We start from the raw sequence: 24916 nt of genomic DNA, 5'->3' as shown, positions 1-24916 counted from the left end.
CCATGTCTTGAACATTGGGGGATGATTTTTTACAATTGTATAAAGCATAAAGAAACAGAACAGTGAACGCAATTCTAGGATTAGTTCTAGTTGGAAAGGAATCCTTTTGGGACAATTTACAAACAATATTTGCATTAGTCCTGAGATTCTTCGCATTAGTAAATAGTAAATACATCCGCTATTATTATTTGTATTCCCTAGTGGTCTGGTGGTAGAATTTTTGTACACTGTGTCAAAGTTTCCAGTTTCTTATCTGCTCTCATAGTTTTTTTTTCTTCTTCTTCATGAAAATCAAAGATGTTCATCAATGACTGTATATTAAGAGCAGGGATACATTCATGTACATTTTGTTTTGTGATTTCACCAGAAAGAATAGAGTCTCTCTCCGTAATGGCATTAAGCGATAGATTGACCCGCTCATCTCACCTGTGTATGAAGACCTTGGTATAAACCTTACTTTGTTTCATTTGATTGGCCATCTCAATCATTTTGACATTGATAAACACCTTGACTTGAGGCAAACCAGGCTAAAATGTAAATTTTAAACCTTTTTTGTCATTCCAACAACAACATACAGAGCGCTGCATAATAAAGTGCAGCAGAGCAGTCCAAGAATTTCAAATATTGGGGGGGACACTTTCGCCATTTGTAATTATGGGGGGGGGGGGACTTGTCTCCCTCAATGTCTATGGTGGTCACGGCCCTGCTTGAACTCTTCATTATGTTCCTCAAACCATTACTGAACCATGTGTGCAATGTGCCAAGGGTGCATTATCCTGCTGAAAGAGGTAACTTCCATCAGGGAAAAACATTGTTATGAAGAGACAAGAGTACAAGAGATGTACTTTGGTCTACAACAATGCGGATAGGTGGCACATCCATGTACATGGTATTTACATCCACATTAATGGCCAGAACCAGAGTTTCTCAGAACATAGCCCAAATCATCACACTGCCTCTGCCGGCTTGTTGTCTTCCCACAGTTCATCCCGTTCTCGTCCCTTCCCCAGATAAACGGCACATACGTACACAGCCGTCCACGTGATGTCAAAGAAAACGGGACTCACTTGACCACTCACTGGTTCTTCTATTGCTCAAAAGTCTAGTTCAGATGCTCAATTGCCCATTGTAAGCCCTTTTGATGGCGGACTGTGGATTTGGATCGTGCGTGACTTTGGCGATCCGAACCGCTGATTAGATACGTTGATTCATAACACTACAAAGCTTCAGGAAGCAGTGTTTTTCAAATCGGCCATCACTATATAAGTCTTTATTTATTTATTTTTGCGCAAAATAAACAAACAACTATTCTCGTCGCTTCATAAAGTGATTGAGAACCACTGTAGTGAGATGGACTTTGTAACGACGTCTTTATTGCCTTTTATGGGTCTGGAGAGGAAATGTCATTGCTGCCAATGGAAGGCTTTCTGATCGGATTTCAACAAAAATATCTTAATTTGTGTTCCAGAGATGAACAAAGGTCTGATGGGTGTCGAATGACGATAAGTAATTAATGACAGAATTTTCCTTTTTGGGTGAACTAACCCTTTAACTTTATTGTGACTTGTGCCACAGTAGACCATCTTTTGGCTTGAATCAGATGGGATTGCCTTCAATGACCCCGTGCATTGATGTGGCTTGGGCGCCCAACTCCCTGTCGCCGCTTTGTGGTTTGTCCCTTCTCGGACCACTTGGTAAATTCTCACCACTGCTAACCAAGAGCAACCTCACAAGCCTTGCCGTTTCAGATACTCAGACCCAGTCGCCTTACCGTAACAATTTGGACCTGGTCAAAATCATTTTGATTTTTAATCCTGGCCATTTCTCCTGCACCCAACATGTTAATTACAAGAACTGATTGTCTGCTTAACATTTAATCTACCCAGACCTTAAATATGTGGCCTAACTGGCATTGTTATGAGATGATCAACGATATTCACTTCACCTGTGTCTGGTCATTATGTTTTGCTTATCAGCGTACATAAATCAAACCATTGACCTTGGTGTTGCTAGCACCATGATCTGTTGCTTGAGCTACAGAAACATCTATCAGACAATTTGCATGGTAAAATCTTGGAAAAGGTGAATCTTTACATGATATCTTACACAATTAGATGGATTTCTCATTGCTTTTTTGAAAATTTAGTTTTGCATATCACTAGTACTGTATGTATGTTTTAAATTGTGTTATGTAGATAATGCCACTATAGTTAAAATATATATATATTACCGTTCTATCCTCATTGGAAGCAATGCTCAAGTTTCTATTCATAGCAGGTTTGCATGTGTGGGTGCACGTGTATGGCAAGGGGAGATAAGGCCAATGACGGTCTGTTCAAGGAGTGTAAAGCTGGGGCTGACAGTGTAGCTTCCAAAACAGGGGTGAAGAAAAGGATGTTAGTCTCCGTTCCCTTACAGAGGACAGGAAATCAATGACATCCACATCAGACCCTGTTAGCCAAGCATAAATGGTCACGACAACTCCGACCTACACACAGTCACACACACAAGCACACAAAACCCAAACAACCTTTATTTCAAGAAACATTCATTATTTAGAAGCTCTGGCAAACAAACAAACAAACAACTGAAATGAGACACTTTGGCATGATGCAGATGCTCCACTTGTTAAGTTCCTGTTTGTTTAGTCAAATGATTACAGCTAGAGTTCCTGTTCCTCCCAAACCTTTACAAACTGTCACACTGACCCTATATCACACTATTATACGAAAAATGTATCAATATAATTGAACATGCAACATTATGTACCCACAGGGTAGGAAATTCAGCAGCTCAACAGGGTCAAAATGTTTAGCCCAAGGGACCATTAGAGCTCTTGGAACAGAATCTAAAAGCTTCCCGAGAACCAATACGGCCAAACAAAGTGGCATAGAGGATATCAATATGAGGGTAATGATAAAAGATTGTTAAAAAAAGGACCTTCTAGATTTCAGCACACTCTCTTTTGTAATGTCAAAGCCATATTTATGTTTTTATCTGTTGCTGAAGGGTCTTTTTTTTCTCTGTGAGTGTCTGTCATAAATATTGGAGTTATAAAACACACCAGGGGGATATATTAGTCTCACAGGGGCCGTGTTGTAAGACCCTAGCTGTCTGCCTGCCTGCTTAGTAATCGGGCGAGATTTGTTAAAGGGCAGTCGAACATACACACAGAATCATGTTTGCAAACATACAAGCACAGGGACGATGGCATTATGTTGATTTTATTAATGAAACAGGAAGATTTGAGTGTTTTGTGCATGTAATACAGGGTTATGGTTATGTTTCTGAAGATGTGATCTTTTTGTGTTTAAAATTCTGTGTGTGTGTGTTTGTGTGTGAGACCATCTGTACTCTCTGTTCTTGTAAGATGTAATCACTGTCTCGAGTGAAGGGCTCATGGGAGCACTAATCTTGGCATAGACAGAAGATTCTAGGACTGTTCAGACATAAGACCACAATCAGCCCTCCCTTTCTTGACTGAAAATGTTTCTTAAATCTGTCGCAATGTTTTTTTCTTCGTCATATTTCATTTTGTCATCATCGAGTTTCTGACTGTGCGTTTACCAGTACCAGAGGCATCAAGTGAGCCAAGCAAATTTTAAATGCAACGTATTCCATAATGTTACTAATAGTAATGTTATTATTTTCAATTAGAATGTAGTTACAAACTACTCACTAATTCCTATTTTGAAACACCCTATGCTTGCATTATATTTATGTGTTTGTGCATTATAATGTCTTTGTAAACACATTTTTTGGGGTTATTTATGATGTGCATGATGCAGATTCTGTGACCTCACTTGTAAAAATGAAACTCTAGGCCCTATCATACACACAGCGCAATGTGACGGCAGACTTGACACAAGTGTTTTTTGATAGTTTCAGCCCGACGCAGTTATCATCTTCACAAACAGCGCCACATTGTATAAACAGCAAATGCACTCAGACCCATCTGTTCACCCATGTGTGTGCTGGTCGAGGTGTGTTCAGGCGAATTGTTGGCGGGTTTCTATTTAAAAACAACTATGCCATTGACCAACAAAGGTATTTTATTATTATTTAAAAGGCACGTTAGTAACATGTGCCTATAGGCGAGTACACAACATGCATACACTCTGCTCTCTGCTTCTCACACATAGAGGGACGTGCAGCAGCACACAAACAGTTTTTAAATATTAAAATTAAAAGGATTCCTCTCTGGAGAAGTCTTCAGTCTTTCCGCTTGCAAGGTCTGCCATGTAAATAGCAAATCCGCCATGGTACAAGCGTACTGGCTTTTAAAGGGAATGGGTGATGAGACTGATTGGTTTATTGCACGTTAAGCTCAAAACTCGCCCATGACTCATTACGAGACTAGGTACAAACTTTTTGGACCATGTGGACACCGATCGTTTTTTCAACTGTTAATATAGCAAAAGTGGATTCAGTGTTTGAGGGGCTGCTGGTGCAAAAAATGTATGCAAGAAGTTCAAACTTACCCTTCTATGACATTGACAATCCCAGCAAACATCTGTCCAAGACCGACATTTAACACTCTAACCAATTAAATCAATCTATTTGACCTACAACTTGTGAAACATCCATCCCAAATCATCTTCTGTCTGTCACTGTTGAGAACCTCACAGTATTGCGGTAGAGGGTATATGAGAGCGAGCTGATATCACGAGTCTATTTGTGAGCCCTTTTTCAATTATCCGTCAAACATTGCTGACATTTCACATAATGAATGAAGGCTTTGAAATGTCATGCACATACTCAAACACGTACAGAAAATGCCAAAGCACCATATTAGAATATTAAATGACTAAGCAGTGGCGAAAACACACTGGGCCCAAAATTAACACTCACCATGTCAAATGTAAGGAACATTGGGATTAACAAAATGGGTTTGGCCTATTCTCAGAAACATTTATGGTCTATCTGTATTTGCATTTCCAAGAAAATGCTGATTTTTCGTACCTATCTCGCTTTTGGAAATGGAGGTCTGTCTATCAGCATCATAATAGAGGAAGTGGCTTTCTATGATGTAGAAGTATGCTTTAGGGTTGAAATATTAACTCTTGATTTGGGAATGATAGTGCGAATCAAAGATTCAAAAGGTCTACTAAAAAAGAAGGTTTATTTGACTCTTAAGAAATACTTATGCCTGAAAATGTTCTTTATGTACTGTGCACATGCTCAAAAGTTGTCAATTCACAGGGATAGGTTTAAGCCCAACCTGGATCCCTTTCCTGCAATTTCTATTATAAAACTCTTCCTAAATAATTCAAAAGCCCTAGCTTAGAATTTAGTGAGACAATCAGATGTCAAATGAAGATTCTCGCAGCATATAAATGATGAAAAATGATAAATTAATAAAAATCACTAATTTAATTAAAACAATCACTGAGCAGCCGTTTATCTTTCCTGCCTCACAGACTCCTAATTTATGACCAGCTGTATTGCTACTGTGACACATGTCACTTTCTGTGTTATAAAATATGAGTATGACTACAGGCGAAATTTATCATGGTGATTCCTAACGGGCCTCCTGACTGATTTATGTGTGAAGAAATTCACATGAGCAGGAGTAGCTATTTTTTACAAGGCTTGATTGGAAGAAGCGTTCCCAATGATTGATCCCTATGTGATTTAGAAACCAAAATACAGGGCTGAGAATGAGACGTCCGGCTACTGATTTCAGCAACACATCAAATACATCATCCACAGAAATATTACATTGATGCCTGTACAAATCTCCTTATGCATCAACTTGCTCATCTAATAAGGGTACCATTGTGAAAAAAAAGGAACTGGACTTAAAGGGTTAGTTCACCCAAAAATGAAATTGATGTCATTAATGACTCACCCTAATGTCATTCCACACCCGTAAGACCTCCGTTCATCTTCAGAACACAGTTTAATATATTTTATATTTAGTCAGAGAGGTTTTCTGTTTCTTAAATGAAAGTGTATGCACACTATACTGTCCATGTCCAGAGAGGGAATAAAAACATCATCAAAGTAGTCCATATGTGACATCAGTTAGTTCATAAGAATCTCTTGAAGCATCGAAAATACATTTTGGTCCAAAAATAACAAAAACTACGACTTTATTCAGCATTGTCTTCTCTTCCGGGTTTGTTTTCAATTCTCAAATAAAGATTCAAACGGTTATGAATCAGCAGATTGATTCATGATTTGCTAATGTCATGTGATTTCAGCAGTTTGGCAGTTTGACACGCGATCCGAATCATGAATCAATAAGCTGATTGATGACCGTTCAAATCTTTATTTAAGGATTGAAAACAAACCCGGAAGGGAAGACAATGCTGAATAAAGTCGTAGTTTTTGTTATTTTTTGACCAAAATGTATTTTCAATGCTTCAAGAGATTCTAATGAACTAACTGATGTCACATATGGACTACTTTGATGATGTTTTTATTCCCTTTCTGGACATGGACAGTATAGTGTGCATACACTTTCACCGAAGAAAAAGAAAAGCTCTCGGACTAGATATAAAATATATTAAACTGTGTTCTAAAGATGAATGGAGGTCTTACGGGTGTGGAACGACATTAATGTGAGTCATTAATGACATCAATTTCATTTTTGGGTGAACTAACCCTTTAAGTAAGACTCAAGTACATCTTTATATGTAATTTCATGATTTTATTTGTCTTTGATATATGGTTGAAATGAACTACTAAATATACTGACAAGCATGGTAACTAAATTACACTTTAATGCCTTTTATATTGAAACTTGTATGTCATGTATTTAAATATATTTGAAGAGTTCAGATGAAAAAGCCTCTAAAAGCCACTTCGGTCACAAATCAGATAATGATACTGAGGGAATGCTCTCCGCATATAGTATATGTTCATAAAACACTTTCACTTTTGAGGCATTTCTGAGCCATCGGATTTCAACAAAAATATCTTCATTTGTGTTCCTAAGATGAACAGAGGTCTTAAGGGTTTCGAATGACATGAGGGGGAGTAATTAATGAAAGAATTTTCATTTTTTGGTGAACTAACCCTTAATGCTTCACCATTGTTATTAAAAATGTGACCTCTACGGTCACCACAACACAAGTGTACTTCTTCAGAGCACAACAAAACATTATTAAATCATAATGATTTAAAATGTACTCTGTAAAATAAAAAAGGTAAAACTTTAATTTAACATATTACAAAGTGCTCTTAAAAATATTGTAAATGTATTTTCTTTAAAACAAACTTTTACTTAATATTACACATTCATATTAATATTATCTGCAGTTAGATTTGTGCATTCAAGAGTGCATTCAATACAATTAAGCACACTTCCATTTTGCAAAGGTAAGCAGCCATTGTCGCAAACATTGGGTCCATTAGAGCCATTTTGAGCAGATGGCAACAAAGCATACTCATGCATACTTTAAAATAAATACACCACTAATAGCAGTAATAACCCACACTGTACAAGACAAGTTAACACAATCTGTATGTGTGCATATGTTTATGTCCATCTCAATAAGAATGCTTTATAATGCTCCATTAAACCCAATACTAATGATATATTTTCCATTTCTGCTACTTTCCATCACCATTTAAAGCAACCAGTGTGATATCACAAAATGACATACCAAACCCGTTTAACAGCTCAATGCTTCAAGGGCAACTGAGCAATTGTTCATCATTTAATAAGAGCATCAGTTAATGAAAAGTATCTAGTACCATCTGGAACCATTTCAGATTGATTAATGGATATCAAACAGACGTGTAATCATGTTTATGTGCGTTTGAAATGCTTTGGGATTAAATCAGAAGAGAAGAGAAGAGAAGAGAAGAGAAGAGAAGAGAAGAGAAGAGAAGAGAAGAGAAGAGAAGAGAAGAGAAGAGAAGAGAAGAGAAGAGAAGAGAAGAGAAGAGAAGAGAAGAGAAGAGAAGAGAAGAGAAGAGAAGAGAAGAGAAGAGAAGAGAAGAGAAGAGACGTCTCTTGGGACGGTTGTCTTCACTGGGTTTGCAGTGACTGATGTGAGCTGTATAGAAGAGATCTGGCCGTGGACAGACTGAGATTTAAGGCGACAGTGATTAAGTGGCAAGAGCAACAGGGCTTAGAGAAAGAGAGAGATGAGATATCAGCAGAAAAAAAGCTCACAAGCAGGGCTAGATGAAGAAATGTGCTTCAGAGAGGAACGAACTTCACCAGGGAAGCCCGAGATAACAGAGATGGATGTTAAGAATGAAGGGGATTAGGGGGAGGAGTAGGCAAGGACAACATGTCCATCTGTCCTCTTAAGAGCCTAATAACACAACCTGGCATGTAAATATAAAATGGTACACACATGAAAAAAAGTGCACATTATGTGATCATAAATCACAAAAGTAGAGCACCTTTAGAGGAAGACGGTGCTTTCAGAAAGCACAGGAGATGGGTGTTTTCTCCATCAGGATGGACACACAAATGAAAGTTTAAACTGGCATCTCAAAATCTTGCCAGTCTTCTTAAGCTTCTTAATTTAATTTTCTGAGATTTCCCACATTTCCTCAGCGCTAAAATCCATCGCATCACAAGCTCTTCCATGACTCAAATGTATTTCTTCGCAGAGAGGGAATGAATGCTTAGACATTAAAGATTAGTGACACACATTTTTGAAACTTAAATAAGGGCATAATAGGTCATAAGTCCGAATATCAGGATGGTACAACACTGCTTAGATAATATTAAAGAATAAAAAAGGCTAATTAAAAAGGTTGAAAGTCTTAAAAATGATATTATACATTCGTTTTACAATACTAATATTTGAAAAATATTTGTCTGCCAAATCAAAGTCAAGGTAATCAGATAAATACCTTTCTAGAAAATATCAGATCATTTAACCTTTTTTTTTTTTACTAGATGAACAGGTAAGGTTCAGGTTCTCACTTATTTTGTCAACCTGGTTAAAAAAAAATGGTAATACCACAACATCAACCACATTAATCTAAATAATTGTATTTTCAGCCCAGAGAACATTTCAGAACAAGTTAGCCAGAGCAAGACACGTCTGGTAATAGTGATAAGCACTTTTACAACTTGATGAAGCTTCAAAACATTACAAATCTTTTGCTTTGAATCAGTGGTTCAGAGATTGTTTCTTGCCAAAATATGTGACTACACATTCACCAATTTTGGCAAGTGAATAGTTTAAAATGGTCTAATGGTTTAAAAGTTCTGCCCAGGCCCCTTAAAAAAATTGAGATTAACTTTAGTCTGCATTAATCAACGTGTTCTTCAATCTACAGTGCACACATCAGAAGCAGAGGACAGTGTGTGTATTCACCTGAGTCTCATTGGTCTGTCACTGCTCGCTGGTGTCAAAATATTCAAATCAAAGCAGGCGGGCTCTATGTTCACAGAAGCTGCTGAGCGGAACTTTTAGAAGTGCGACTCAATGCTTGCAAGTATAGCTGACAGCTGCTTTAGGTCAGAAATGTTAAACAAATGACAAAAGTAATCAGGCAAACTGATACAATTTTGTCTAATTTCGTATTTTGAATTGAAAATAGGCCTTTGTAACGATTCATCTCACTTAATGTAATAACTAGTAACTGCCATTGTGAGGGCAACAACAACAAACAAAGCCATTTTCATCAGATTAGGCATAAGATTAATAATGAATGTGCACATGAATTATGTGAATTAATAAAATACGATCAGTAGCCTTCAGTAAATTAAAAAAGCTCCGATTTAGGAGGGGAAGAGGTAAGGAAACAGAGAAAAAGAAAGAGTGATCGAGATGGGGAGAAAGCTGTATTGGCAAATCATCTACTGCCCACTAACATGGTTTTAAAGCTATTTCTTATCCTTTTTGGGCCTTCAAACATCTTGAATTGCATATATGTAGATGAGAGAAATCTAAATTTTCCCCAAAAACATTAAATTTGTGACCTATTATACCATTATAAAGTTCTGCCTACAGCATACATATTAGCATAATATTAATAAGGTATGTGTATAAATTGTGATTCATTTAATAAACTCAATTACCTAGCTTTCCTGGTATCCTGGAAAATTGTGTCTAAGAAAATAATTCATAAAGCATAAATATCATTTGAACCTATGTTTACTTTCTTCACTGAGAGACAAAATTGAAAAGACTATCAAAGCTCAGGAAGAGAAGAGACAGGAAGATAGGTTGTGAAAGAGAGACATGCGGAGATGAGGAGAGATAAATAATGTACTGCCCTGTGACATGGTTTTAAAGCTATTGTTATCCAACTTTTTGGCCTTCAAAATGTCTTAAAATGCACATATGTAGATCAGAGAAATCAAAATGTCCTCAGGCTATGTCCCCCAACCCCTCTAACCAAGGGGGTAACTTTGGTTTGAAAAGTAGGTGGACACAGAATGGGGGTTGGGGAAATGTTTTCGATTGCCAACAAGAAAAAGACGTCTTACTTTATTGTTTAATGGGGGCCAATCGCCAAGACATGTTCACCATCAATGTTTTGTATGTGAATAAAATGTTAATAGCATGAGACTATTTTCTATTGTCAAACAAACTTTTATTTCAAACTATCTGCTGTCCCTGAAAATGTAAAATAAAACACTGTTTCACAGGACGTTTGTCGGAGATACATCCACCTCCACATCCAGATCCACATCCACAGGTGTTTGAAATAGAAAAATCAAAAAGCTTTTATGAACTGTGTGTTGAATCACTATTTTGTAATATCAATTTGATTGAAAAAATTAGGATCATATTGAGTCTAACAATAAACTAGCAGCCAGAGCCTGCTTGTCATACATTGCTGACAGAAAATGCTGCGGTTTATAGTGAACTAATTTTCACGGTAAACAGAATGTTCTACATTAAATATTTAGCTAACAGACTAAAGTTACCTAGCAACAGTGTGTGCATTACATCAGTAAACGCCTATGCTTATATCAACAGGTGTAGACATGAAAATATGATTATCCTGACCTGAGCTAATTTACTGAATCAACCAATTTGCATCTCCTTTCTTTTAATCCATGATGACATTAGAGTCATCTGTTGCTGTTTCTGGCGTTTCATCGCTAGCTGCTCATTAGAAATTTCAGTGACAAGCAAACATAATTTTTTTAAAGTGGGGAGGACATGTCCCCGCTATCCTCAGTGGAAATTACACCCTAGCATCTAACTACCTCACATTTGGGAACTCAGAGATTATAAAACCCTACGGCCCTGGGTAAAACCGTAAAATATAGTCATGCGGACTAATGCCTTTTTAGGACACATCTACATTCGCAGTAAATAAAATACAGCTGTTTTCACTCAAAACCCTAGAAACGCCTAGAATAATATTATAACAAATTGCTATAACTGGTGATGGATTGCTGGACAAAATTCCATCTGGAAGTCTAAAACAACCAAGTCTAACTTTTGCTTTTTTCTAAAAAATCCAAACTTCATGAAGTTCTGTTTGAGTTAAAAAACACCAAATTTTTCCTGCTGTATTAATTCAATCCATTTATAGAATAAATAAATGTAAAATTGGGACAAAAAGGCAGTTGGATCAAATGAGCTAGATGGAAACTTCAGGTTCTCCTATTTAAAATGATATATGGTTCTTGATGCTAACAGCTAGAATGGGTGAGAAACACAAAGAAAAGTAGAGGCACGTCAGGCGTCCCAAAAATGTTCTAGGTCTTTAAGGGTTAAATGGGCTTTATAAGTAGACAATAATGCAGTCTTAACATAGTCTGTTAAATTGCTCATTTATTCTTATCCCACTACATTTTAGTGTTGTTTGGTGTTTATAAATCAAAACTTTTGTTGAAAATTGTATAAAAATACTATAAAACACCATATAAAATATTTATTCTAAATACTATTTATATGCATGTTAAACTAAATTTGTGTTATTTTTTATTTAGGCATCCTTATTTGACATTGACCCTTGAATAAAGGCTATAGCTAAACCCTTTCTGGCTTCTCATCATCTCATCTTCTCTAACCAAGCAGAAGCTCTTTATTTAGACATGCTTTTTAAAGAACAGCATGAAAATGAATCAGCAGCCAATGTATTCAGAGAGCGAGAGAAACAAAAAGAATGTGTTTGTGGCAGAGCATGCCTTTGCATATAATCTGTGAGATTAAACGTGCATGTCTTTTTTCAGCCATATAGCTAGATGCTCAAATCTGCACAATGAGCTTTACAGACCATGTTCCCCGACTTGACCCCAGAGTTCTGCGGTCAGAATAAAGGCTCAGAATATCACTAAGTGTTATTATCATTACATGTGTATCTCTTCTCTGCACTAATAATCTGCACTACTTCCAAAAAATATGCTAACATTACTGGTATTTTCAGGAAAAAAGGCATAATCCATCAAAAATCTAGTTCTTAATTTATTGGTTTATTTTTCATTATGCATTAGGACAGTGGTATGGCATTTCTTTTTAGTAGCTTAAAGGGGACATATCATGAAAATCGAACTTCTTCCATGTTTAAGGGCTATAATCGGGTCACTGGTGCATCTACCAACCCAGAAAACAGAAAAACTTAAAAAAGGAGAGCATGCACTTTATCATAGTTTTTCTGAGTTGTTTTACAGATATTAACTTGACCAGTTTATTAAGTACACCCTGAAAAGCACACTGATCTCATGAAATGGTGTATGTATGACACGCCAATTCGTATGCCATTTTGGCGCGCTACAAGACGCATAATCGCTTTTTAGCGTGTTTATCAACGCCGTTACATTCTGTCCCCCTACACTGCCCCCTACCCCTAAACCTACCCATCACACACACACACAGCCCCTAAACCTACCCATCACACACACACACACACACACACACACACACACAGCCCCTAAACCTACCCATCACACACACACGCACACACACAGCCCCTAAACCTACCCATCACAAGAAACATTTTGCATTTTTACATTTTTACATACTAAATAGTTTTTAGTATGTAAAAATGTAAAAATGCTGAATGTTTCTTGTGATGGGTAGGTTTAGGGGGTAGGTTTAGGTTTAGGTTTTAAAAACTGACCAAAAAACAGTATAAAGTATTAACGCTTTCCAAATCTTCTGAAGTCATATGATATCTTCATGTGAAGAACAGAGTTGATCTTAATGTTTTAGTCGTTGAAATGATGATCACGGTCCTTTGCGAACAGAACACACACGCACTCGTTTATTCATATTTCTGATTCAAATGATACACACGGCAAGTGACGCGATCGGTCACGAGACACACGAGAGCCAATGGCATTTTACAATCAAAGCTAACATAATGACGCAATTGGTCATGAGACACACGACAGCCATTGGCTCTCGTGTGTCTCGTGACCGATCGCGTCACTTGCCGTGTGTATCATTTGAATTAGAAATATGAATGAACGAGTTTGAGCGTGTGTGTTCTGTTCGCAAAGGACCGTGATCATCATTTCAACGACTAAAACATTAAGATCAACTCTGTTCTTCACATGAAGATATCATATGACTTCAGAAGACTTGGAAAGCGTTAATACTTTATACTGTTTTTTGGTCAGTTTTTGCAATAAATACATGTCACTGTACATTTATTTGCCTGTGTTTTATATTGTTGAGAGTTGGTAGGTTTAGGGTAGGAGTGGAGTTAGTTGCTCCAAAATATAAAATTAGGCTATAAATATTCATTCTGTGAGATCAGCTTGGCGGATTCACACGGCGACATACACACGGAGATGATGGTTTGTTTGGGCGTACACACGCGGAATCACATGGCGTAGACATACACACGGATAGCTCAAAATGAGGACAGATAACACGCCACTTGGCTTTAGAAAGTGGCATGTATGTTTACGCGAAGTCATGATGTCATGTTGCAGAAAAGGCATTATGTCTGGATATAGGGTAGTTTACTGTTAGTTACTGTTACAAAGTTTACTGTTAGTAACGAGTGTTATTGTGCTGATGATAATGCAAGGGAGAGAGAGTGTTTATGGACAAGACTTTCATGCGCACTTCTTGTACAGTGTGTTTTCTGGAGTGAAAACAGACACTCCATCTTTTGTTTGATGAACAGCAAACTTCATAAAATTCATCAGTAATGTTTTGGCCATCATTCGGACAGGGTTCGCTACAATTGGCTCGTACTAAAAGCAAGATGACTATCTCCATGCAGCATATATGATCTGGATCTGTATGGCATCGTCCGGTTTGAACTAAATTAGTTTCAAACATGTATCATATTGTTACAAAAGCTATTGAAGCTCCGCCCTCTTCCTGAAAGAACAGACAGGCAGTACCAGCTCATTTGCATTTAAAGGGATACACAACATTTTTGCTGCATTTTAACAGGCTATAAACATGATATGTGTGTTAATACTTCACATATACATTGTAGTGACATCAGAAACTTGTTTACTTATTGTAAAAAAGGGCATGATATGTCCCCTTTAACCCTTTTATGCATGAATTATGGAAAAAAATTATCTAGATTCTTTTAAAGATTCTTTTTATTTACTTTAATATGAGACTTAAATTGAAATCCATTTTCATTTTTACAAAATTCTCCTTTGTTTAAAAAAATATTTAACTTTCCATGTATGTGGACACCATGCAAAGACGTAAATGGGAAAAAAAGCCACAGATGACAATATGAAATTGTGGTTTTATTATGTCATGTTATGCTATGTATATAAGCTCAGTTATTCATAACATTAATATTACAATATAACAACGATAAAAAATATTGTAGGAATTATAACGGTAGTTACATATATGCAGAAACCTAGTAGCAATATGAGCTGAGTTTTTGCTGGCACATATTCCTCATCACTGCTATCACTGTCACGTCCACTGTCCTCTGGGATATTCTATATTATTCTGTACTGAGTGCTTGACCTATTCTATCCCTGTTTGGAAGGCAAAATGCTAATTTGTCTGGGTATGTATATGTAAAGTTGCCATTTAATGCCAGAGTATGTCATTTTGAATGGTTATTAATGTTTATATATTTGTTAAATGTCTGTTTTATTACAATATAAAACAATTCAAAACATATTTATACTAGATATACTAGCAGGTTACAGAAATCAGACTTTATCTGTTTTCACTGTTGCATGACGTCCACATACGTGGACAGTTTGGTGTGTATAAAAATTACATTTGGCTTTATATATATATAAAGGTATATATGAAAGTTTTTCACAGACATGCCTGGGGCATTTAGCACATGGCTATCTGTGTCAGCCATCTTGGATTTATGATGTCATTAGGCAATGAATATTTGCAATAAAAGACAGTAGCCACTGTTACAATATTGCTTTCAATCTACTGACAGTGCCCTTAAGTGGTTTGGAGAAAATGATCATGTTTAAAGCTGCAGTCCATAACTTTTTTTGCTCTAGCGGTAAATAAACAGAACTGCATGCATCTTGCGGAAGAACATTGCAGCCGGAGCTACTTCTCTCTTTTTAAGTCTAAGGCGAGTCACGAACTGTGCTCCTCAACAGCGGTACCTACAGGTCTGGTCTGAAATAGCCTCAATATAAACACTTATTATAAGTGTACCATTATTCAGGCTAAGACAAAAACACAGTTTGGAAAATGGATTAATGTTGTACATTCTCATTATATCATTTTTGTAAATCTTGAGCAGCTTTAATAAACCCTAAATGGAGTTAAATTAACTGTCCACAAATATGGACACCATGTGTGAAAGGGTTTTAAAGAGCATGGTGTAAGCAATGGCAAGATTGTTGTTTTGATTCCCAGGAAAAATTGCGAAATGCATATATGTATTTTTTCAGGACTTACCTGAGGGAGAAGGTGTCCAGGTTGGCTGAGCTCCTCACATAGACATAAAAGGAAGCAATATCAGTCTTCTTAAGGGGTTTAGAGGAGGTCTGGATGACCACAGACTCTCTCAGTCTGAGCACAGACACTGGCATGGCCCCTTGTTTGACTTGCAGGAGCCGAACACTCCCAATTCTTTGCATGGGAGTCACAGGCATGTACTCAGCCTGAGGCTGACCAGCATTTCCACCACCGAAATCCCACCTTTTGCCCTCCTCTCCACTGGCTGTGCACAGGCCGTAAACACTGGGTCGGGCCTGGTAATACAGCTCCACGGGGTTCCCCTGGGTTGGCCCTTGTTTTTCCCGACTGGAACTGCCCTCAAACGGGGTGAACCAGCTCGAAGGAGGGTCAACCTCAGCCATGCAGGTCCCATGCTCATTTTGGATAACACAGGAGCCACGGACCTCCTGAGTCTGCCAGAAGGCGAACACAGTCACGCACGGAAGCTCGTCTTTTGTTCCTTTCTCCTTCTCTCCTCTGTCCCAGTCTCTACCAGCCACGTAGAACAGGACTCTCACTTTGGGAGAAGACGAATAGACCCACCGGGTCAGGACAAAGGACTGGACTCTCCAATTGAGGGTGAAAACCGGTGGTGAGGGCCGGAATAGCTGCACCGACTGCACTAAGTCCAGGGGGATCTCCTGTTTTGTAGAGAGTGGGCCATAGCTGGCATTAATAATTGGGAGACGTCCCACTCGGAGCATGACAAATGGCTGTGTGTGGCTCTGCATGCTGGAATTGCGCATGATGTCCTGTCCTGCTTCTTTTAGCAGGAAGTATTCAGCATCCCATACCTGATAATTTACGGGAAGGAACAACGGATATGGGTTGGAGGATTTGGTGGCATCGGAGATCTCCTGACTGTCCAGCTCTGCAGGAGAACAAAGACACAAAAGAAAAAGGAGAGAAATTAGTTTAAGATAAATGTTTAATGTTGTCTTAATGCCATACAGTATGTCTACTCCTGTTCACCACAAAATGTCTCTCAGTAGCTATAATTTAATTTTTTTTATTTTTAGATATTGCTTACAACCATGGAAACTCCAATGTACAAGGAGGTTTGGCTTGGTTATTCAAGTAGATTTTATTTGTATAGTGCTTTTCACAAAACACATTGCTCAAAGCAGCTCTACAGAAAAGCATGCCATTAATGTCATGAATACTGGTTGTATTATGACAATTTTCAAAGGCAATCCTGTCTCTAATTTATTAACCAACTTGACTAGAATGGACTTGAGCACAAAAGGTATGCACTATATGTTTGTCAAATATAAAATAAAGAAAGCTCTATTAATGCCCTGGTCTGCTACCACATATGAAAATATAAATATTACATTTTACTAAGATGAAAAACAAAAACCAAATGCAAATCTGCTATATTGCATCAAATGCAACCTATTTTAATCCACCCAAGCTACAAACCACTTTCATCCTATAGGCACAATATCAATACAAAATTCAAGTAGATCCATGGAAAACTCCTGTGGATTAGTAAACTCGGAGAAGTCTGAGATTCAACATTAAGTGTATTATATGTCAGTAAAATGGATTGGGGAAAATCAAGAAAAATATCAACTCCAATAACAAAAATGAGATCAAAAGAGGCGGTCTACAATTCCTGAATCATTTTAAAAAAGCAGATTGAGTAGTAGGATCATGGTCATTACAGTGAAAGGCCAGTTATGGCTCAAACTAATCTCAAACTGAACTCATGGCACATGATAACCCATACACTCACATGTATAGCTGAAGCAGTGATAGAACATGCAAACAAAAATATTCATCTAAACTGGATAACATTTAGCCTGGTTGACACTGTCATTTAAATTATTCATTTTTTCTGGGCTTTGCACAGTTGTTGGGGAAAAGTAAGTGAACTCTTTGGACTTAAATGGATTTCTACATGAATTGTATATGCAAGGTTATGCTTTGTGCACAGATGTTAAATTATGCTTCTGTAGTGTTTTAAGCTGAAATTCTTCTTTTATGCCAAAAAATAAAAATATAATAAAAAAATCTGAGCAGATAATGTGTACGTGTGTTAGAGAATTTTTGTGGGGTGATTTTTTTTGTTTCAAATGTTTTACATTTGTGTGAGATTCTGTGGTTTTGAGCTTTAAATTCACACAAAGGTCTCTCTGTTAGCCATCAACAGGAATAGATGCATTAGCATATAACAGGTCAACATCCATTCTATTTATCCTCCATTTCAGCCAATGACAGTCATAGATAACATCTGGCTGGATTCAGCTCTAAATCCGTAGATATGATGGGCTAATAAGCCTGTTAGCCATCAAGGGAAAACAGTGTTAAGGATTTGTGCAACACTGAGATAAACGCTCAGTATGTTTAATGTGAATGTTAAATGTATAAATGGGGAGTACCTTGGGAACATTCTAAAATAATAAACTACATATGAAATTATAAATAGCATTTTCACAATTAGATGCATGACTTTGGCAGGTCAAAAGGTTGTCATTGCAATGAGAAACACGTTTAATGCGCCATAATTTGTTATTTAATAATAAAAAATAATTCTAAAGCATTTATCATTTTTAGTTAATGTCAATTTCAACATTTAATAATACATTTAGTTGTTATATTAAAGTTATATTAAAGTTTGTGAATCTAAAAGATAGAAGTTTTAAAATCAAATACTTATCCAATTCTTTCTTTTCTCCAAAAAGATAGAATTGATTTTAAACTGCCTAAACGCTACAGTAGCTCATCTATTTGATCGGACCACATGAGCCAGCCTTTGCTCCCCAAGTGCATCAATGAGCCTTGTTGCTGGTTTACCACTGTTCCTTCCTTGGACAACTTTTGATAGATACTGACCACTGCATAGCAGGAACACACTACAAGATCCACAGTTTTGAATATACTCTTAAGACGTCTAGCCATCACAATCTGGCCTTATCAAACTCATATAAATCCTTACTCTTGCCCATTTTTTCTGCTTACACATCAACTTTGAGGGCAAAATGTTCACTTGCTGTCTAATATATCTTATATCCCACCCAGCAGGTGCCATGATGACGAGATAATCAGTGCTATTCACTGTATTATGCCTGATTGGTGTATTATTATTATATAATATGTATTAGTTAAAACACTAGTTTGCATTTAGTTTCATTTGTCCTAGAGGTTTACTGGAGGTTTCATAGATGTTTGGGCCTGACATATGAAAACATTTCCTTGAAATAAGGCGAAACTCTTAAGTCATTTTGAAAGCATTGAAACCAAAGCACCGCCAAGCTGTAAGAGTACAGTAAAATGACTCAGATGACTACAAACAGTACCAGACAGCACAGATGTGTTCCCCCTTGAGATACATCACTTCTTTCAAATACCTCAAACTTCTACAGGTAAAGCTAGAGATGACACTACTTTCTTGCTGACACCTTAACACTTCCCAATCCTCGCTTTATGTCTAAAAAATTATTAAAAACCATTCAAATTATCATATTTTTATCAGTTTAACAGATTCAGTTACTGTTAAAAGAAAGACATTTGTAAGTTTAGTAAATTGGCACAACATTATTTCTGTTAAATGACTTTTCTATAAAGTGGTAAACACTGATTTTCAAAGACATGATTGGTTTTGTGTATTGATGTTAGGGGTAGCAAACATTAAAAGGCCTATTCACACTAAGAACTATGAAGATAATAATTATATTAGCATCCACATCAGAGGATATCATTCTGTTTACTCTATGCACGTGCTGCAGTATGTCGTCTGTCATTAAATGCTCAAACTCTTTAAAGGTATCATGAACTGGCTTTTTTTTTAGTTCAACTTATGACATTTGTAGCATTTGTTTACATTCAAAAACGCCACAATGAACAAGTAATAAGCTATGTTCTACCCTGGTTTTGAGCCTAGCTCCTGGAATACTCAGCACTCCTGAAAAACTTGTAAGTAAACTCTCATCGCTATGATTGGATAACAGTTTTGCATATTATAATGAGCATCATAACATGTGGGAATCGTTTTGAAAATGGCAACCAGAATGATTTGCCCACAGGGCTCGTAATATGTCTTTATCAAACAAACACAATGATTTATCTCTCATCAACCAGCAGTTAATTGTAATGTTATTTTTTATTACTTGGTCCGCCCGATCGGTGGATATAATTGCGAACGGCATCACACACACACACACACACACACACACACACACACACACACACACACACACACACACACACACACACACACACACACACACACACACACACACACAAAAAAAACGTACACAATTTTCTTTTTCTTTCAAATATCAAGTCAAGAGAGTGGACAACGCACATCAAGAAAGGAATGTTATTTCACTATTTAAGATAGCCCTTCGGCAGTTTGAATACATTTTTGTAGCCCAAATATCAATTTGATATACAGTATTTATATATCAAAAGCTCAAGGGAAAGTTGATTTCTCAATTCATTGCCCTTTAAGGCAGGATGGCTTGTGATTGGCTGTAAATCGTTCTGAAAGTGATTCGAATTATATTGTTTCTCTGTTCTGGTGTCTATATTAAGTGGAGTGGACTCTGCTATTCCTTATTTATTTAGAATGATTTTTAGAAATATATTTTATTGTCATCATTATAGTTATCATCTTTGGTGTGAACGTGCCTTTATTCATATATACAATTTTCCAAACAGTTTAGAGTTTTTTGAGGAATTTTTAATTTATACGTTTTGTTTATCTGTGTCTATCAAGTGTTTAGCAGGAAGATTAAGCAAAATGCAATTAATTACATAACAATTACATATAATTGAATGCAGCAGTTATAGCACAAATTTACACTCCAGGATGTACAAGGACAGATGGCAGAGCAGAGACCATTTACAATGACCGATTGAGGTCTTAATTCTGGATGACTTTGGTACTGATGACATAAATATAATGTTATGACAGCTGTTAGTGTATAGCAGATACTTACGTGATTATACTACATTGTCATATTGTCAACAAGCAAGCTTGCATGCTACCTTTTAAGTCAGCACCAACCGTTATAATACATCCTTAATGCCAAATGTCACCACATTAAACTCTAAGAAGGTGATTTAAGGGCATCCAACTGTTAAAGGCTTGAAGTGGAAAACTGATGGAGTCTAATGAAGAGAACACAGATGGTTAACATTTAACAGTAGGCCTATATATTAGACAATATTAAAATGAATGCAAAACATACTGTATGTCTGCATATGAAGAATCATTTGATATCAGTCAGACTTGTTACATCCTAAAGAAAAATGCCTCAAAACAAAATTGATTAACGCTTGGGAAACTATATGAAACAGTAAGCAAACCATCATGCTGGGTCTACAGAATGCAAGCAAACCCTTAGATATATTTTCCATTATTAATATTCATCCTGTATGGTTTGACAGCTTGAACTATTAAAACTAACCTATAAAATTCGGCATGAACACATTTCAGTGAGTGAGGCTGTTGCACTGCACCACACCGTCACAGATACTGAGTTGAACAAATGGTACTATCACATTGAAATTTGATTAGCCAAGTGCGTTTCTGAAAACTTGGTTCTTTTGCTTCTTTTGGAAGTTTTGTTGGTAGAGACATAAAATATATAAACTAACTGGACAAATATTGTCTGAAAAGTTTGAACTTTAAGTTGTTGAATAAAATGTCCTAAAACACCATTAAGAGAGAGGACACACACCACAGATGCCTCAGCCCCTGTGACTGAGTGAAGCTGTAGAAACACTGCACTGTTTCTGGGACAGGATGAGCACTAATCCCATCCAGACCATGCCTTGAGAAACAAGCAAATAGTACAGAAGGGATTGAGAGAGATGAGAGAAATGAGAAACTAAAGAATGACAAATGATGAATGGTTGGGAATGGTTCTGTATCCAATAATTCCCTTATAACTTCTTTGAAAAGTCTGTTTCATAGGGATTTAATCTTTATCATGTTTTTATCCAGATTGTTTAAGGTCTTGAATGTAAAGCGGTTTCTGCAGATAAGTAACTTACAGATACAGATAAAATATAGATTCATGTTGGCCAGAAAGATTGTGCCCATTTATATGATGCTGTGTGTCAATGCCACTAAATAGTCAAACATCCAAATGTCTACATTTGGGTCACTTTCAACAGTTTGTCAACCTCTACCCACCATCATGCCACTTTAAAAAACTGAATGTTTTTTTTGTTGTTGTTGTATTTTTTTAGAATACATGTACATGATAAGTAACAAACTGAAACAAGTACTGTCTTTTCTTTAGTTATGAGTTATCTTGCTGAGGGCACCAGAAGAGGCACAAGTGAACTTTCTCAAAAAGTATATATGTATGTGTATGATGCATATTTTCCATAAATTGAAGAAAAAGAATAGTTTTCAAATTAAATTATTTTAATATATTTTTAACCGATTGTGACAAAATTATGAAACTGCTGTACAATTTTAATCATACAAACTCTATACTGTACTGTTTTAATCTGTAGTGTAAAAAGGTTATAAAGTTTTCCCTAAGACATTTGATTTGATCAACTTTTCATGCTACACTAATTTTATGAAAGATACCAGTGTGTGACCTTGGACCACAAAACCAGTCATATATCGAGTGTATTTGTGGCAATAGCCAACAATAGGGTACATTAATGGGCCAAAATTATTCATTTTTCTTTTATGGCAAAAATCATTACGATATTAAGTAAAGATCATGTTCCATGAAGATATGTTGTAAATGTCCTACTGTAAATATATAAAAATGTATTATTAGTAGTAATATGCATTGCTAAGGACTTCATTTGGACAACTTTAAAGGCGATTTTCTCTATATTTTAATTTAATTGCACCCTCAGATTCCAGATTTGTAAATAGTTGTATCTCGGCCAAATATTGGCCTATCCTAACAAACCATATATCAATAACTCTTTCAGATGATGTATAAATCTCAGTAATAATAATATATATTTTTTAAAAGTCCCTTATGACTGGTTTTGTGTTCCTGGGTCACACATGCAGTATCAAAACAAAACAAATTTTTTATTTGTGTCTCTAAAACTGAAAAGGGGGGAAAGAAACCTTAATTTTAGCCTTTTATCAATCTTAAATTAACTGCAAAATGCCGGATTGTAGCCGTTAACAGACTGACTAGATTTAAATAGCCTGACTCTAAAACGACACTAGGCTACATCTTGAGTCACACATTTGTTCTATGTAAATATTCTGAATGCTTCTAAATTCATTTTCAGGAATCACAAACCCCTTTCTTACACTGATCCTAAATACAAAATACTAACCAAAACATTATGATTTAGTCCTTTCAACTTTTAGACTTAAAGAAATACATACCTTGAGTGACAGCCGTGGTTATCGTTGCCAGTAATATCTGCAGAATCCGCCATAGGTGAGAATAGACGCTCATTTTGGCCACAGGGGTTAACTATGATATGTCCCATTAACGTTTCTGTCATTTATGAACCCCAAACAGGACAGAGCGAGGAGCGCGTTTGGTCCGTCGGCATCATGCTGCTGTCTTACCTGTGGAATCTTCACCTGTGCACGCGCTCCACAGACTCACGCTATGAAGAGCTGCACACTTCTGAATGATTCATTCCAAACGGGACAGCGGCACGTGTGCCAAAACTTTACTGAGTATCTTTAGCGATATCTATTCGTTTAGAACCCATTTTGTTGATCTTCTCCAAATTAATGCACAGCTTTCCATTATAATCCAATGGAAGAAAGGTAAAATTTAGTTTTTTTCAACTGTTGCTGGTTTCATGCGTCCTGCTGTGGTCTCATCCGCGTGGAAAGTGTCCTGGCAGCACGAAACACCAAAATCCTCTGTCTGCCCGTCACCCATCGCGAGCTTTAGATCCTCAGCAGTCCAGAGCACGAGCGACAGGATTTACCGCCAACAGTGAATTAAACACGAGACAGGCAGTGAGAGTCATGCGATTAACTGCTCAACGCAGTGCGAATACAACCGCAAAGAGATTAACAAATATGCTTGAGTTATTTACATCATATTACATGACAAAATGTGTAGTGTAACAGTGAAAAATCGTACAAAAACGCGTTAAAAAGTTTCTCTAAAATCACCAAATGTGGTATCAGCCTGTGCTTTGGTTGTGGACTGACAGTGACATCTCGTGGTTATGTTTCAGACTACATTTTGTTCGTTTTTATTTATTATCATTATTTATTTATTTTTTACATGGGCTATTACAGCTTTGATCTTGTGTTTCCCCTGAACAATCAATAGATTTCTTAAATAATTTGAGATCATCAAGGCCTGCAGTTTATAAGAGACTAAGATAGGCTACTTAGATACTTGTCTAATTATTTCATTTTTATTGACAGCTTATGAAATATTATTTGATAACGCCAGATAAGACACTATATTCCAAGATTTTAGAAGCAATACAGTATAGCTGTGTGAAAGACTGAGAAAAAAATGACTGCATATTAACGCTGAACGTGAACGGTTTTTATTAGCTATAATATGGCTTCAGAAGTCTCTTAACACAACAATAGTCCTATAACACATAAATTGTGTATGATACTAAATAAATCTATTCACTTTAATGAGGCTTGATTAATAAAACATTTATTTTGCATAAATCGGTGCATTGTATTGAACAAGCATTTTACGGAAAGAATAGATATACATACATTTTTTTTTTTTTTTCGGCTTGCGTTTCATGACTGGGGAACAGTGACTGGGGGTTTTCTTATGCCTAAGATCTGCTTTTGGGTAATTCAGACAGGTTTGGGATGTCACAAGGTAAAAATATTTAATATTTAATATATCTGATATATGCTTTAATTAATAGCAATAAATACATACAAATTACACTCCGTCCCGGGTCATATTCACAAAACTTTTCATGGCTGAAAGTAGCTCCTAACTTGCTAATTCAGGAGAACTAGGAGCTTTTTGAATAGGGTTTAAGAGAAAACTCTTAACTAAGAACTTTTATTTAGGAGAACTCCTGGTGCTAAGATAAAAGCCATAAGATAAAAGCCACTCAGAGTTAAATATTAGACTTTATTGTGTCAAAATTCTACGAATGACAATTTTTACTCTTATTTCTAGACTTAAGAATGTGTGATTGAAGTGTAATTTGTTTTTCAA

At 36.5% G+C, this 24916-nt stretch overlaps 1 protein-coding gene across 1 annotated transcript in view; it reads right to left on the bottom strand.

Moving 5' to 3' along the window:
- The window catches only part of LOC137038608 (transmembrane protein 132C), a 61232-nt gene extending 37576 nt beyond the window's left edge, over positions 1-23656 (bottom strand). Inside the window, exons 1-2 of the mRNA XM_067413316.1 lie at positions 23128-23656; positions 15756-16668 (exon numbers count right to left, since the gene is read on the bottom strand). Coding sequence (XP_067269417.1) covers positions 15756-16668; positions 23128-23200 — 986 coding nt within the window. The 5' untranslated portion in view covers positions 23201-23656. The remainder of the gene's footprint in view (positions 1-15755; positions 16669-23127) is intronic.
- Positions 23657-24916: the final 1260 nt, after the last annotated feature.

Source organism: Pseudorasbora parva, chromosome 13, assembly GCF_024679245.1.
Source record: "Pseudorasbora parva isolate DD20220531a chromosome 13, ASM2467924v1, whole genome shotgun sequence".
In the NCBI taxonomy this organism is placed as follows: Eukaryota; Metazoa; Chordata; class Actinopteri; order Cypriniformes; family Gobionidae; genus Pseudorasbora; species Pseudorasbora parva.
Note: the sequence above shows the minus strand (reverse complement) of the source record. Positions and strands in the feature narration are given on the sequence as shown.